Below are 17,137 nucleotides of genomic sequence, written 5' to 3'. Positions count from 1 at the left end.
ATTGCATGAATCACTTGGTGTCACTTCCCTACATAGACCCTTCTAATGGCATCTCACCTCTCATAGATTAAGATCTAAACTCCCTCTGCAGCTTCTAAGGCCTGAGCTTTACACGTAAGCCTCTCCTCCCTCACGCCCCACTGCGTTGATTGCCAGCACTCTAGCCACGGTTTCTTTCCAGTGGACAACCAGGCCCATTAAGAGGCTGCTATAGAAATCTTGGTGAAACATTGGGGGCAGTTTCAGGCTTAGAAATGTTTACATTGGAATGTAAAATAACTAAAATCCATTTAGGCTCAGGTTCTTGCTTTATTAATGAGGAATTTTCAAAAACCAAAAATATTTTAAAAATCCAGCATGAGCAAGATGAGATGAAACTGGTGCGTTTAGTAGTAACAAACTGTTTAGATCTTTCTAGAGGAAAGTTTGGGCAATATGTATCAAAATAATCCTACTCTTGGACCAGAAATCCCACTTCTAGGAATTTAGTTTGAAGAGATCACTTTAGATGAGAATCTTTATCAGAAAAGATTAGAAACAATGTGTTGACTACCAAAATGGGCCTGGTTGAGTAAATTATGGCTCATTCCATGTAGACATAGCTGTTTTGGAGATGGGAAGATGTTCGTGACGCAGAGGGTAAAGGGAAAACAAGTGATCCGCCCGCAGCATGCAGCATGTCTTTCTATTTCGGTCAAATTATAATTGCACAGATACTGTATGTATGCAGAGAGACATGGCCAAGAGGATGTTCATGGGTTGTCCATGGATGGTGGGAGTTTTGACTCTATGCTTTTCTTTCATTTTTTGAATTTTTTAAAAACAGGTATGTATCATATTTACAAACAAAAGAGGTATTTCTTAAAACAAGAAATAGAGTAGAAACAGTCCATCTTAATGGTTTGAGTAGTTCCCAATACCAGCTTTTTTTTTATTATTACTAGAGGCCCAGTGCACGAAATTCATGAACTCGAGGGGTTGGGTCCCTCAGCCCGGCCTGCACCCTCTCACAGTCTGGGAGCCCTCGGGATGTCTGACTGACGGCTTAGGCCCGCTCCCCACCGGCAGTTGGACATTGCTGCGGAGGCGGGAGAGGCTCCAGCCATCGCTGCTGAGCTTGCCAGCCATGAGCCTGGCTTCTGGCTGAGCAGCACTCCCCCTGTGGGAGTGCACTGACCACCAAGAGGGTAGCTCCTGCATTGAGTGTCTGCCCCCTGGTGGTCAGTACGTATCATAGCAACCGGTTATTCCGCCCTTTAATTGATTCGCATATTAGCCTTTTATTATATAGGACTAGAAGCCCGGTGCACGAAATGCATGAACTGGGCGGGGGGGGTGTCCCTCGCCCAGCCTGCACCCTCTCCAATCTGGGACACCTCAGGCCTAAACCGGCAGTCGACATCCCTCTCACAGTCCGGGACTGCTTGCTCCTAACCATTCGCCTGCCTGCCTGCCTGATTGCCCCTAACCGCTTCTGCCTGCCAGCCTGATCACCCCCAAACACCCTCCTCTGCTGGCCAATTTGGTTCTGATTGGTCAGTTTCTATGCCAGTCAGTGTCAAAAGCTCCGCCTCCTAGGCAGACATTGGCTCCTCACACTTCACCCAGATTTGGTTCTGATTGATTGGTTTCTATGCCAGTCAGCGTCTCTGGGCCTATCAACGGGGCCTGATCAGAAAGGCGGGGCTGATCAGCAGCCCAGGTGGAGGCCTGAAGAGAAATGGAGGCGTGGCTGCTGGAGAGAAAGAAAGAGGCAAGTGCTGATCAACAGCTGCCACAGAGGCTACGGATCAGACCCTGCTTCTCTCTTCAGGCCTCTATCCGGGCCTGATTCACAGCCCCCTCAGCAGTCAGTGCTGGGTCACCACGCCTGCAGCTGCAGCAGTCAGTGCTGGGTCACCATGGCAACCCAGCACAGACTGCAGGACTGACTTCTGGTTAGTCGAGCCTCTGGTTGTGATGGACCCAGGGTTTTTATATATTAGGATTATTATTATTTTAATATATCTTTATTGATTTCAGAGAGGAAGGGAAAGGGAGAGATAGAAACATCAATGATGAGAGAGAATCATTGATCAGTTGCCTCCTGTACGTCTCCCACTGGGGATCAATCTGCAACCTGGACATGTGCCCTGACTGGGAATCGAACTGGGATATCCTGGTTTATAGGTCAATGTTCAACCACTGAGCCATGCTGACTGGGCTCCAGCAGCAGTTTTTTGCCTTAGTTATTAATGCTCAGTCTATAGGAAAGGGGGAGATTTGGAGACATCACTTTATACACTAATCAGCAGGGTCATGGGCCATGTCAGAGGAATTCCAAGCCACCCTCATACCCTAGGAAATGTGCCCTATCCAGGGAAGCTTTGCCTTTGTATTTTTCCTTTCGTTTCTTTCTTGGCTAATGAGAAGTGGCTAACTAAAGAGAGACATGAATGTCACAGCTCTTCCAGGTTGGATGTAGTGGCCCGGGTGCATTGGAGAGTCACAGTAGTGTCCTGTTGGAGTTCCATGTTATGTGCTGACTGTGGGTCATAGGCCATATGAGGATCTTCTGTGAAGGAGGTGCTTTCTTTAATACAGTCTTGGGTTAAATTTCTTTTTAATGAGACTCCAATTTTAATACACTCATGACAAAATGTTTGTATGACTGCAACCTGAGTATATGCCCTGACTGGGAATCAAACCGTGACCTCCTGGTTCATAGGTCAACTACTGAGCCACGCCAGCCAGACTTGCTTTTCTGATATGACCACCATGGTTAGCTGACTTCAATTTTGGGTTAGAATGTTTCTAAGATTATCTACACTATTTTTCACATACCTAACAGTGCCCACTAAAACAAACGTGTTCATATGATTTCAAACTATATAATTTTAACTAATTGCATAATTGAATTTCCTCAAGGCTCTCCAGTTGAGACTTAAAAATATATGAAAGGATTGGTCTTTCTCTGCTCTCTCTGAAGTGGACAGGTTAACAATAGCTCAGTGGACTCTGCAGTGAAGTCTTTAGGAGAATTCAATATTCATCAAATCAGTCATGCATTGGTACATATTAATTGTGTTCTGTGGTTTTTCCCCTTTTCATCAAAGGACAAGAGGAACTTCCTTCGTGACCCTCCAATTGGCGTGCAGTTTCATTTTGACTTTGATCAGATGTACCCTGTTGCCCTGGTCATGCTCCAAGAGGATGAACTGCTGAGCAGGATGAGATTCGCCCTTGTTCCTAAACTGTAAGCACTGTGTTTGCGAGCCTGCGTGGTGCTGCTCACGAAACGTGTATTTGCGTTTTCTTTCTTTTGTAAAAAATATATTTTTATTGATTTCAGAGAGGAAAGGAAAGGGAGAGAGAGATAGAAACATGAATGATGAGAGAAAATCATTGATAGGCTGCCTCTTGTATGTCCCCTACTGGGGATCGAGCCCACAACCTGGTCATGTGCCCTGACCGGGAATCAAATCGTGACCTCCTGGTTTCATAGGTTGATGCTCAACCACCTGAGCCATGCTGGCTGGGCTGTATTTGGGTTTTCTAATGGCCTCGGTGGTGTGCACAGTATCAGGGAAGAATTATGGAATGGGGGCCAGGAAAGTCTCAGACTCTTTTCATAAAAATGGGCTCTATGGCCCTTCAGAACCATACACACACACACACACACACACACACACACACTCTCTCTCTCTCTCTCTCTCTCTCTCTCTCTCTCTCTCTCTCACACACACACACACACACACACACAGGGTGCCATAGAATCAAAATGAAGAGTGGACTTTTAGGAAATTTGGGGTGGGGGTGAGATGTGCTGTTTCCTCCCTGCTTAAAAGGTAGAGTGCATTTAAGTTAATGTCTGTGAGGCCCATCAGGACCAGCTGCTGCCTTCCCTGCGCTCCGCTCTGCTCCCGGGCAGCAGTGTTCTTGTCCTCTTTCCCACCTGAGGCTTTTCCTCTGCCCAAAGGCACTGTCCCCTCGGCAGACGACGGCTCTCCTAGACACTAGAGCAGCCGTGGGCAAACTACAGCCCGCGGGCCGGATCCGCCCGTTTGAAATGAATAAAACTAAAAAAAAAAAGACCGTACCCTTTTATGTAATGATGTTTACTTTGAATTTATATTAGTTCACACAAACACTCCATCCATGCTTTTGTTCCGGCCCTCCGGTCCAGTTTAAGAACCCATTGTGGCCCTCGAGTCAAAAAGTTTGCCCACCCCTGCACTAGAGCAAAGTGAGCCTGGAGCAAGTTACTGTTGCGGTGGGGGATGGAGGGAAAGCAAAGGTGAGAGACATAAGTAAAATCAGAGTGTCTAGGAAAAATTAAAGGGAAGATATCCTAAAACTTCCAGGAAATCTCCACCAATGAAGCAAAGAAAAAAAAAATTCCTCTGTTATTCTTTGAGCAACAAACCAAACTGAGTTGGGGTCTCAGACAATTCGCTCATATGATTGCAAAGACAGACAGAAACTCCCAATTGGAGAGGGCTCCCCTGAGGGCTCCCAGATTGGAGAGGGTGCAGGTCAGGCTGAGGGACCCCGACATCCCCCAGTGCACGAATGTCGTGCACCAGGCCTCTAGTTGAGTAATATAATTCTACTTTCCTACTGCTAATTCTGTTAGGGATGCTTTTAGAAATTAGGGTTGATTTTATAAGTCTTTATTAGTTAGAAATGCTTACTGAAGTATTTATAGATGAAAGGATCTGATATCTGTCATTGCCTTAAAATGTTCCAACCTCCTCCCAAAGAAAAGTGTTGTGTGCAGGGGAGGAGGCATAGATGAAACATGACTTGCAGAATGGTGGCATTTCTTTTCTTCTTTTATTTTTTTAAATATATTTTTATTGGTTTCAGAGAGGAAGAGAGAGATAGAAACATCAGTGATGAGAGAGAATAATCAATTGGCTGCCTCCTGCACACCCTCTACTGGGGATCGAGCTTACAACCCAGGCATGTTCCCTTGACGGGTATTGAACCCAGGACCCTTCAGTCCGCAAGCCAATGCTCTATCCACAGAGCCAAACCAGCCAGGGCAATGGTAGTATTTCTTAAAGTTAGGTCCCGGGTACGTGGCGTTCTTTTTTCTAGCCTCTCCACTTTGGTTGAAATTTCCATAATAAAACAAAACAAAAATAAGCCATCACACATAAATAAGGCGCTTTCCTTCTGACATGCAGAAATGCAACTTTGATCATTTGAGACACTTTTTCTGAGCAGAAGCCATCACTAAGCAGGAACAATTTAGAAGAGAAAACAAACATATTCTCTGTATTGCAAAATGCTTTTTAGTTTATTAGCACTTCCCTATGATGGCAGTGCTGGCAAGAGACAGGGCCTTGTTGGTGCGTCAAAGGCACCCTCTGAGGCCTTTACTCTGGTGACAGTAGGGAAATCACAATCCTTTCCTGGGACATAGACTTGTACGTATGCCCATTGTTTCCTAGAGGCTGTTCACAGCATACTGATGCCTTAAAATAGTCCTTGGAGCATAAGTGATCAAGTAAATGTTTGGGAGTTCCTACATTGGATGGATTTTTATTGTAAGGCTTCTTAGAACCTTTACTATATGTCATCTGCATTGTGACTCCCATCAGAGGGTAACCAAATATTTCTGCGGTGTGCCTGTGACTACTTCTTACATCAAGTGGGAGAGGACTGCCCTAGCTGGTTTTGCTCAGTGGATAGAGCGTCGGCCTGCGGACCAAAGGGTCCCAGGTTCGATTCCGCTCAAGGGCACATGCCCAGGGTTGAGGGCTCGATTCCCTGTAGGGGGAGTGCAGGAGGCAGCCAATCAATGGTTCTCTCTCATCATTGATGTTTCTCTCCCTCTCCCTTCTCTGAAATCAATAAAAATATATTTTAAAAAAAAAGAGGGAGAGGACTCTAGGAAAAGAAAATAATCCAGATGTTTGTGTGTGTGTGTTTGTTTGTTTTAAATATATTTTTATTGATTTTAGAGAGAGGAAGGGGAAGTGGGGAGGTGTCGAGTAACACTCCCTCCACGTTCTGCGTGGAGTAGGGTTCGGTATCTGAAAGTGGAGCCGCACAACAAATGAAAGAAAAAGACACGAGATAATTTTGCAATATTGGGGGACCAGGCGGGCAAGTCCCGAAGGACTTCCTCCCTGTGCTTAGGTCTCACCAAGCTTTTATTGATCTGGGATGCACTCATAGCATAGCCCTTAGGCAGGTGACCCCATTAACAGGCAGACTAGCCCATCAGCAAGGATTTACATAATAATAAATGGGAATTAAGGGAACTAAGGTGAAGATGCTTCAGCTGTTATTACCTAAATTAACTGGGTGGTTCCTAGATTAACTGGGTGGTGCAGTTCTGACCTTTGCTAGGACTTCAAAGGTTACTAGCTTTTGGGGGTCTCTGTTTAAACTCAGCTAGTGAAGACAATGAATGGACTCCAACAGGGAGGGGGGAGAGAAACATCGATCAGCTACCTCCTACACACCTCCCTACTGGGGATCAAGCCCCCAACCCAGGCATGTGCCCCAACCAGGAATCAAACTGGTGACCCCTTGGTGCATGGGACAATGCACAGCTAACTGAGCCACATTGGCCAGGGCCAGATATTTGTTTTTATTAAGAGAGCAAACATTGCCAATGATCCACTGTAGATAGTACACTGTTCATTTTGGACATTTCATAGAGTTCAGAATTAAAAGTGACCTTGAGCACTAGCCGGGTGTTCAGTGATTAGAGCGTCGACCTGTGGACTGAAGGGTCTTGGGTTCAATTGCCATCAAGGGCATATATCTTGGTCATAAGCTTGACCCCTGGCCCCGGGTCGGGGCGAGTGTGGGAGGCAACCAGTCAATGTGTCTCTCACATTGATGTCTCTCTCTTTGTCTCTCCCCCTCCCTTACATTATCTCTAAAAAATCAATGGAAAAAATAAGCTCTGGTGAGGATTAACAGCAACAAAAAGTGACCTTGAAAATATTCAGGCCACTCACTACCTCATGGGAAAGTTAATCTCACTTTTGTATGGCTGTGATGTTTTGATTTAAGGCCCCTGAATTTACTCGGGTAAACGCCCTAGGTTCTGCATTTGTTCCCCAGGTATCTATGTACCCCTCACTTTCCCAGTGATTACCTTCTGAAAGCAGGTTTTCCGAAGTGGATATGGTGTGTTGTCTGATTGCAGAAGAGCACACTGTAGTGAATCTTGTGTGCTTTTTAATGCAGCCTAAGATTTCATTAGCTCTTCCAGCAGCTGTAGCATACTGATATTTCTAGGCTAAACTTGTAGTCAGCTAGAAGTCCTTACTAACTGCTGTTAAACTAAGTCTCCCTCCTGCCAAATTACTTCCAAGAGGTGCTATAAGAAAAAGAGACTTCTGAGGCCACATGAGTTTGGGAAATGCTTCTTGGCACTTGATGAGAACTGAGCAACTAAGAGGTCATTATAGCTGTGACCATCTGTGTTGACTTAGCCATCCCTTAACCTGCCTCCCAGCACCTAGCACGGGGCCTAGTGCATGTGCGCTCAGTAAATGTTGGTGGGATTAATGAAAGAAAAGATGGCTGTATCTAGCATCATGTCAGCTTGTTACCTGGCCTAGTTTGTGGAAATAATCTTTCATTTTGCCTGTGGCACTTTAAAAGCTAGCTTCCTGGCCCAGTTTGGCCATTTACAGACATGATCACCCTGTGTTCTGATATCCTTTCTAAGGCAAGCCCTGTCCTCATTCACAAGCCTGGTCCTCAGTGTTTTCTTAGTTCTCACTGATTTTCTTCTTTCCAAGTTTTTCTGTCATACTTTCTTCCTTGATTTCCCCCCATTCTAAGAACCTTCTAATAAAGCAGGAGGTAAACTCTTGTCATTTTTACTAGCAAAGCATTTTTAGAACATAAACAACTCCTCCAGGCAAAACAAAAAAAACAAGAACACAAAACACCACACATATCCCGCAAGTCACCAAAGCTGTTCCTTGGCTGTCCTTGGTTTGGGGATTTGGGCAGGGTGGGGGGGGGGGGGGGTGGGGTACATTCTGTGTTTTTGTTGAGTCTTTTGTTTAAAAGATGTTTTTATTTAATTGCTCTGAGGTGAGCATAGTCATCAGTGTTTATCTTGAAACAATCAGCAAATTTATAGAAAGGTGAGAAGTACAGTCTAAAGAACTTTTTCTTTGTCATTTTTCTAAGTCATTCTGATGCTCCATCATTCATGATTACTTTAGTATGTATTTTCTACAAACAAGGATTTTTCTGCATAACCACTATGTAACCACCCAAATCAGGAAATGTCACTTCCGGGTTTTTACTCTCTTAATTCTCAGACCCTATTCTGGTTTTACCATATGTCCCAAGAATATCTTTTTTAGCGAAAGGATCCAGTTCAGATTCACATGTTGCATTATCAACCATTCCCACCTCAATGCTGACTCCTACAGATTGCTAGTTATTTGCAAGCTACCAAACATTTCCTTTCATAAGGAACAACACCCACAATCTTTTCTTTTCACTGCTTGGAAGCTCTTATTTCTTCAGTAAACGGCAAATAATTGGTGGGGTCCTGGCTCTGTTTCCAGTCTCTCAGGTGATCATGCTGCTTTCACAGCAGCACCCAGTCTTCTTTTGCTGAAGGCAATTTGGTATCATTAAAATATCTAAAAATTTTCTTTTACCCTGTTATTCAGCTTTCATTTCGAAAGCAAATAAGCCCAGCTGTGGTGGCTCAGTGGTTGAGCATCAACCTATGAACCAGGAGGTCATGGTTCAATTCCTGGCCGGGGCACATGCTCAAGTTTCAGGCTCGATTCCCAGTAGGGGGCATGTAGGAGGCAGCCAATCAATGATTCTCTCTCATCATTCATATTTCTATCTCTCTCTCCCTCTCCCTTCCTCTCTGAAATCAATAAAAATATATTAACAAACAAAAAAAGCAAATAAGAACTTCTTGGAGCCTTTCTTGGATTTGCAAATGCCCCTAAAAATCATATGCTCCAGTGTCCATGCAACAAATAACTCCTGCATGAATCTGTGTGCCTGCATGCTCAAATGTGTTGTTGTTTGTCTTTAAAAGCGTGAAGGAAGAAGTGTTTTGGAGGAACTACTTTTACCGTGTGTCCCTGATTAAGCAGTCAGCCCAGCTCACTGCTCTGGCCGCCCAGCAGCAGGCTGCCGAAAAAGAGAAGAGCCATGGCAGAGATGATGCGTTGCCACTGACAGGTATATACAGAGAACTCGCCGTGAAAAGGAGAGTTACTTTTAAAATGTTCTTGATGTAGAGACCCTCATGAGCTTGTCATCTTGTATGTACCAGAAATGTCATCATTATCTAAAGGAAAACTCTTCTTTCCAGAAGATAATGCTCTCTCTGACCCAACTCACAAGTCTTCACCAAGCTTTCCTTTACTTTGCTATCTTTTTCTTTCTTCAGGTTTTGTTTTGTTCTGTTTTTGAATACGTTTGTATTAATTTCAGAGAGAGGAAGGGAGAGGGAGAGAGAGAGGGAAACATCAATGAAGAGAGATAATCATTGATTGGCTGCCTCCTGCACACCCTGTACTGGAGATCAAGACCAAAACCCAGGCATGTGCCCTGACCAGGAATTGAACCAGTGACTTCTTGGTTCATGGGTCAGTGCTCAACCACTGACCCACACTAGCTAGGCTATTTTGTTATATTTTTAACATTTCTTTTTTTTTTTTATATATTTTATTGATTTTTTACAGAGAGGAAGGGAGAGAGATAGAGAGTTAGAAACATCAATGAGAGAGAAACATCGATCAGCTGCCTCCTGCACATCTCCCACTGGGGATGTGCCCGTAACCCAAGTACATGCCCTTGACCGGAATCGAACCTGGGACCCTTCAGTCCGCAGGCCGACGCTCTATCCACTGAGCCAAACCGGTTTCGGCTATTTTTAACATTTCATGACTATCTGCATTGTATAGGTACTATTTACAACTGGAGACTTTTCCATTCATGGAATTTTAAATAATTATGCATAGTGGTGTGTCTTAAGGGTCGGGTTGTTCAGACCACTTATGTAATGAAATTGCTCTGCACAGTGAAATTTGGCATTTTATATATAGATGTGTATATGAATCCAAGTGCCTATCATTCTTTTGTATTTCCTTTTATTAACTTTTTTAGAAAATGCAATTTTATCAAATACTGCCCTTGTAACAAAAAGGGCGTAAGACAGGGCTCATTAAAGACTGTATTATCTAGTAAGGTTTATAAGATAGCAAAATGTAGCCATGAGAAAAGGAGAAGCTGTAATTGAGCATTGCACTTTACTTTGAACTTTCCAGCATTTGTGACAAGAGTAAAACTTGGTAAATAACTTAATTCTCGTTATCCTAAAAGAAAGAGCAGAACTATTCTTCGATGGATTTTGCTAACACTGAAGTAAAAAAATTTATTTCCTGCTGACAGTCTTGTATAAGGGGCATCGAATATGATGACATTTTTAAGAAATCCCCAAAAGAAAGAGGTTGAGATGGTTTCACCTGGCTATTTCTTATAATAATGTAAAAAGTGAAAACATAACTTTAAAAGTTCATTTCTGTAAATTATCTAGTATCATTAAACTTGTTGACTTTTTAGTTGTCATTATTATGTGTATTCAGAATTGAATCAAGCAATTATTGTCTCTTTTATTCTCACTTCTTAGAGGCAGTACGGCCCAAAACGCCACCTGTCGTAATCAAATCTCAGCTTAAAACTCAAGAGGTAATACAGTTTTACATTGTACCTAGTAGTTGATGTCTGGAAATGAAGTCACTGTGTTAACTATCTGAGATACCATTTCAAATGACTTATGAATACAGGTCTTATCTGAAGAAGAGGGGTCCAGTACTTGTATAGTTAAGGACCTACAGCTCAGACTTGAGGCGATTCCCTGGCATAAATCATTCTAGGTGTGCTCATCGGGGATTGGACAGAATGATTGGAGTGATCCAAACTGTGAATGAACACAAGAGATTCAGGTTGTAACTTGTTTCGTTACCAATCAACTGTGCAGGTTAAAAGGTTGGAGAGCAGTGATTATTGGATTAGCAGAGGGAGGAAACGAAAATGATATTGTATTAAACTGTGAGGTGACCATGAACAAGAGGTCTAGCCTATAAAGGTCGCTTAGAAAACTGTTTCCAGAGCTTATTTGTTGCATTTTAGGATGAAGAGGAGATCTCTACCAGCCCAGGCGTTTCTGAGTTTGTCAGTGACGCCTTCGATGCCTGTAACTTAGATCAGGAGGATCTGAGGAAGGAAATGGAGCAACTGGTGCTTGACAAAAAGCAGGAGGAGACAACCGTATTAGAAGGTACAAAACAAAATAACTGTTCTGTTCCCCAATTCTGATGTTTATTGTAGGTCGTTATTATGAAGCAGGTGTACAAAAATATGATATAACTTTTGCATTAGAATTCTTTCTCTCTTCACTAAAAGGATTCTAGCACGAATGACCAGATCTCATGCCCCTGTGCTCTAAACATGCACAGAAGCATAGAGAGGAGAAACTGAGGCCCAGTGATGCATCCCAGGCCTCTCAGCCCAAGGACAAGTGGCCAGGATTAGAGAAGAAAGCAAGTACACCTTTCATGTAAAGACGTTGCCCTCTGGCGCTCTGCTTTAAAAGCAGGCATCCTCCTTAGGTTTATGCTTGTATCTAGAGGCTTCTTTTACTAGCTGCTGTGTGCCACAAAAGCATTGCTTCTGGGAAGAAGCAGGCTGCCTCTAAAATACTAAAGTAATTTAGAAAAAAAGTGCAAGCAGGGGGTTGCTTTCTTTGACATATCAGAACAAATTACTGGCTTTCTACTAGATAAAAAGCAAAGGCTGCCTGTCGGTGTGGCTAAGTGGTTGAGTGACGACCCATGCACCAAGAGGCTGCCAGTTTGATTCCTGGTCAGGGCACATGCCTGGGTTGTGAGCTAGATCCCCAATGGGGGTGTACAGGAGGCAGCCTATCAATGTTTCCCTTTTCATCGATGTTTATCTCTCTCCCTCTCCCTTCCTCTCTCTGTAAAAATCAACTAAAAATCTTAAAAAAAAAAAAAGGCCTGGGCTCATCATTGGATGAAGAGTGTTTCTTGAAGCCTTCTGAGACTTACAATTTACGGAGTTGGCTGTTCCTATAGGTTGTGCAGAAAACACCGGTCAAAAAACTGGCCCGCCTCCCAAAGGCTAGCTCCTGGCTGTTCCAGAGAGCTGTTCTTTCTCTGAATCCCTGCCCTACTTGTAATTTGGGCCACTTAATGTTCTTTTCTATAGTAGTTGTCTTGGCTCTCCAGCTAAATTGTAAGTTCCTCAAGGGCCGTTACATCTTGACTGCTTGTCTCCTACAGTACCTAACATGGAGCCTGGCCCCCAGTAAGCAATTAGTAAACATTTCTGGGATTGATTGGTTGTTACGCAACACACTTATTTTCCCTTAAGGTCACTGCTGCAAAAAAATTAAAACATTTGGTTATTATTTTCTCTATTGCTATTAAGTTTGCTTATTTTTAAAAGCTTTAGTTTTTTTTGTTGTTGTTGTTGTTTTTTTTTTTTAAATATATTTTATTGATTTTTTTACAGAGAGGAAGGGGGAGAGAGAGTTAGAAACATCGATGAGAGAGAAACATCGATCAGCTGCCTCCTGCACATTCCCTACTGGAGATGTGCCCGCAACCAAGGTACATGCCCCTGACCGGAATCGAACCCCGGACCCTTCAGTCCGCAGGCCAACGCTCCATCCACTGAGCCAAACCAGCTACGGCAAAAGCTTTAGTTTTTAAATAGCTGGTTTGTTTTGTTTTCTCACCATTTTATAACACTACACTGCAGATGCTTTGTTCTTTGCATACATACACACACAGGTATATTGAGTGTTCAAGTGGAAAGTTGCAGCTCTAAATCTCAACATGGAAGACAAGTGTGAGAGCTCAGATGGAGCCCACATGAGGGGCCAGGCTTCAGCAAGAGACCGCCTGACTTCTTGTCACTCTCGAGCAGGAGTGAGGAACCTTTTTTCTGCCAAGGGCCATTTGGATATTTATAACATCGTTCACTTAAAATAATTCACTTTATAAATTTATGTTGTTATGAAAAAAGCTCCTAGATTTATTGAATTTCGAGTCCTACCAGCAGTTGTCTTGGCAGGGCCAGACAAAATGATTTTGTGGGCCTTATGTACCCCACCCCTGTTCTAGGGAGACTACTGCTAAAGTGGTTAAGCACAGGCTGTGGAACCTGCAAATCTGGTTCCATATGTATGTCTCGCTGTCAAGCTGTGTGATCTTGGGCAAGTCCCTTAACCTCTCTCAGCCTCCATTTCCCCATCTGTAAAATGTACATAACAGTGGTATCTAGTCCAGGGGTCCTCAAACTACGGCCCGCGGGCCACATGCAAATACAAATATTGTATTTGTTCCCGTTTTGTTTTTTTGTGTTTTTTTTTTTGTTTTTTGGTGTGTTTTTTTTAATATATTTTATTGATTTTTTACAGAGAGGAAGGGAGAGGGATAGAGAGTTAGAAACATTGATGAGAGAGAGACACCAATTCAGCTGCCTCCTGCACACTCCCCACTGGGGATGTGCCCGCAACCAAGGTACATGCCCTTGACTGGAATCGAACCTGGGACCCTTCAGTCCGCAGGCTGACGCTCCATCCACTGAGCCAAACCAGTTGGGGCCCGTTTTGTTTTTTTACTTCAAAATAAGATATGTGCAGTGTGCATAGGAATTTGTTCATAGGTTTTTTTTAAACTATAGTCCGGCCCTCCAATGGTCTGAGGGACAGTGAACTGGCCCCCTGTTTAAAGAGTTTGAGGACCCCTGATCTAGTCAATGGATTATTCTAAGGAAGAAAAAAAGCGATAGGTAGAGAATGGTTGGTGCAGTGCCTAACTTAGTAAGTGCTCAAGAAATGTTCGCTGTCTTTGCTATCATTATCATCATTGTTAATGGTAAAAATTAATTTGCAACCAAATATTAATTATCAATTATCCAGTTAAATTGAAGGAAAAGCAGAGGTCTAGGTAAAGCGAAATAATACCCCACATCTACTGACAACATCTGATACCTTTGGTTCTACAATTAACAAATTTATCTTTTAATCATTTCTCTTGGTTACTGTTAAAATTTGCTCAATTTTTCTGAGCACACATGGTAAGGAAGCCTAAGATAATCAAAATGATCATGGCTAGGACTTACACAGGTAATTATAGTTGACTGAATTGTTGAAGCCAGCATGATAAATTCAGAGAGAATCTTTTCCTTCTCATCTGTTTCTTTTAGATGATTCTACAGATTGGGAAAAAGAACTACAGCAGGAACTTCAAGAATATGAAGTGGTGACAGAATCAGAGAAACGAGATGAAAACTGGGATAAGGAAATAGAGAAATTGCTGCAGGAAGAAAATTAACTGTTTACTTAAATAAGAATCCTTAACATTCTGTAACTGACATTAAATTCTAGCTGGTAACCCTCGTTGAATCAAAAGGCACAAAGAGTATAACTTTATGAAACTCAAAATTATTCTTTTTTCACATTGAAACTTGCCTCTTTAAAAAATATATAGAACAGTTATTCTAATCATTAAAAAGGGATGCTTTATGTAATATTCCTTTAATATAAATCTAGTTAGAGATGATGTTCTTATGGTCAATATTGATATCTTAGCCACAGAAACACAAGTAAAATTTTAGAATTCTGTTTCTGTGAGATCACAAATCTTCAATTGTCGTTTTCTAAACATTTGTACTTCTTGTTGCACTTTTGTTGATACACTTATGTTAACGTATTTAATGGATTGATAACTATCAAAATTACCAAATAGTACCAAAGACTTAAGAGGAAGCACTTTTGGAACTGTTTTCTTGGTAAGTATTTTCTACAATTCCATCTGGAGGCCAAAAGATAAAATAATCCTGTTGATTTTAAAGGTATAAACATCACGAGATTTGCCCTGGCCGGTGTGGTTCATTTGGTTGGGCATTGTCCAGTTAACCAAAAGGTTGTCACTTTGATTCCTGGTCAGGGCACATGCATGGGTTTCTCAGGCTTCCATCCCCAATAGGGGGTGTGCAAGAAGCAGCTGATCAATGTTTCTCTTTCACATTGATGTTTCCCTCTCTCTCCCTCTCCCTCTCCCTCTCCATCTCCCTCTCCCTCTGTCTTTAAAAAGTCAGTAAAAAATCTTTTTCTTTTATTTTTTAAATCACACAATTTGATGAGAAGCACTGTGCAAAAATATTTTTTTCTCTGGGGCCTTTTCTTTCTCATTTCTTTTTAACTATACCACATATAATAATACTGTTTTTCTAAATTTCTCATCATGGCTTTTATAAAAAGCAGGACCTCTCATTTTTTTTGTATTAATGACCATCAAAAGCCTGATCACCTTAAAGTCTCTTGTTCTTGTTTAAATTGTCACCACATAGAAATAACTTTGTCTTAATTAAACTGTCAGTCCTTATAAAATTGCGTTCCTCTGAGTACAACTTATGGAACGTCATTGATCAGTCCTACTTGCATTCTGCTAAACTAGAAGATGGTCATTTTAAAAGAACATGGTGGCTTAACTTCCAAGGCATTTGCTTCCCGAACCCTTCATATTTTTCAAGGAGCCTTTATTTCATAAAGGGGAATAGAATTAAGACAATTCTTTATAAGAAAAATATACACATTAGTCTGTGGTCTTCTGACAAATGTATAGTCAACGAGAGAACTGAGTGTGGGTCCAAGCGTTCATTATTCTTATGTTTGTAGTTTGGGATGCACATGTGTGAATGAGCCAGGCTGTCCTCAGCTAGGATGACTTGAATTGTAGCAATAAACTCACATACTCACTCTAGCCGGTTTGGCTCAGTGGATAGTGTGTCGGCCCTCAGACTGAGGGGTCCTGGGTTCAATTCCAGTCAAGGGCACGTATCTCAGTTGCAGGCTGGATCCCCTACCTGGGAGGCAACCAAGACACATCGATGTTTCTCTCTTTCTCTCTCTCCCCCTCCTCTCTACTCTGAAAATCAATGGAAAAATGTATCCTTGGGTGAGGATTGAAAAATAAACTCACATACTCATGAAACCACTGACTTGTTATCGAGATTTCCACTGTGTTGCCACAGTTGCTGATTACTGAGTTTGGGTTCACAGATGATAATTGGCAGTTTCTGAAATAATGCTATTAAAGGGAAAGGTTTGTTTATTTGTTCAAACAGAGTTTTTCCTCCATTTTTAACAACTTGCTAAATGTTTTGAAGTTGCTGAAAATCCTAGATATAAGCAGATCAGGATATGACAGTGCTTGGCTCTTAGTATATGCTCTAAAATTGTTATTGATGAATGTTGAATAAATACCAAAAAAAAAGGTTTCAGAGAAAGTTAAAAACCTAAAGTGACAATAGAAGAATGTTACTGTTGTTACTGTCAATTTTATGTGATACTCATTGCATTTAAAAACAACCTAATTGTGCATTGCCCTGTGAGGGGGGAAAAAGGATAAAATAAGACTATACACAGCATAAAAATAGGCTGTATTTTTATGGATTCATCAAGGAGTAAAATGTTCTTTTGTAAATTATACAGGTAACTGAAGTGTTACTCCTTTAAAGGGCAAAATGATTTGTAACCAAGTTTGGTGGAAATTTTCTGAGTAATACATGCCTAGGGCTTAGCCAACAAGGTACACTGAGCATAATAAACACACATAAACTTCACAGAATGTTCAAATATGCACATACTTCATCACACTACTCACTGCTGGCTCAGGAACCAGTATGAGCTGCCTGTCCTGGGAGTTTGTTAGAAATGCAGGGTCTCGGGCCCTGCCCCACACCTGCTGGCCTAGACTCCATGGAAGTTACAGTGGTCTTTAGGGGTGAAATGCACTGGACTAATGTACTGATGCAGTTGAGAATTCTGGTGCTTTTTACTTTTTGCCCAACCACTATCATCCTTGGCTGACAGTATCTTTCTAGTTACAAGTGCCTCCTCTGCTGTTCAGTCGGTACTCACTGCCCACTTCCTTTCCACACTGCCAAATTAAGAGGAGCCAAGTCCCTAGGGGAACACAAATAATCCTGTGAAATCAGATGTTTCCCATATGCACATTTCTAAGGAAAATGATGACACTACGAAGCACAGAAATGAGGCTCTTGGAAACATTTTACGTGTTTGAGACATTTCTCTGAG

At 42.1% G+C, this 17,137-nt stretch overlaps 1 protein-coding gene across 2 annotated transcripts in view; it reads left to right on the top strand.

Annotated features, from left to right (window-relative positions):
* The window catches only part of SYAP1 (synapse associated protein 1), a 25,443-nt gene extending 10,528 nt beyond the window's left edge, over window positions 1-14,915 (top strand). Inside the window, exons 5-9 of one of the 2 annotated variants that reach the window (XM_006088567.3) lie at window positions 3,096-3,235; window positions 9,035-9,180; window positions 10,634-10,692; window positions 11,137-11,284; window positions 14,242-14,915. In XM_006088567.3, coding sequence (XP_006088629.1) covers window positions 3,096-3,235; window positions 9,035-9,180; window positions 10,634-10,692; window positions 11,137-11,284; window positions 14,242-14,369 — 621 coding nt within the window. In that variant the 3' untranslated portion in view covers window positions 14,370-14,915. Of the gene's footprint in view, window positions 1-3,095; window positions 3,236-9,034; window positions 9,181-10,633; window positions 10,693-11,136; window positions 11,285-11,409; window positions 11,546-14,241 lie in introns of those variants that run through there. The other variant, XM_014455704.2, reaches the window with a different exon arrangement.
* Window positions 14,916-17,137: the final 2,222 nt, after the last annotated feature.

Source organism: Myotis lucifugus, unplaced genomic scaffold (assembly GCF_000147115.1).
Source record: "Myotis lucifugus unplaced genomic scaffold, Myoluc2.0 scaffold_49, whole genome shotgun sequence".
Lineage (NCBI taxonomy): Eukaryota > Metazoa > Chordata > Mammalia > Chiroptera > Vespertilionidae > Myotis > Myotis lucifugus.
Note: the sequence above shows the minus strand (reverse complement) of the source record. Positions and strands in the feature narration are given on the sequence as shown.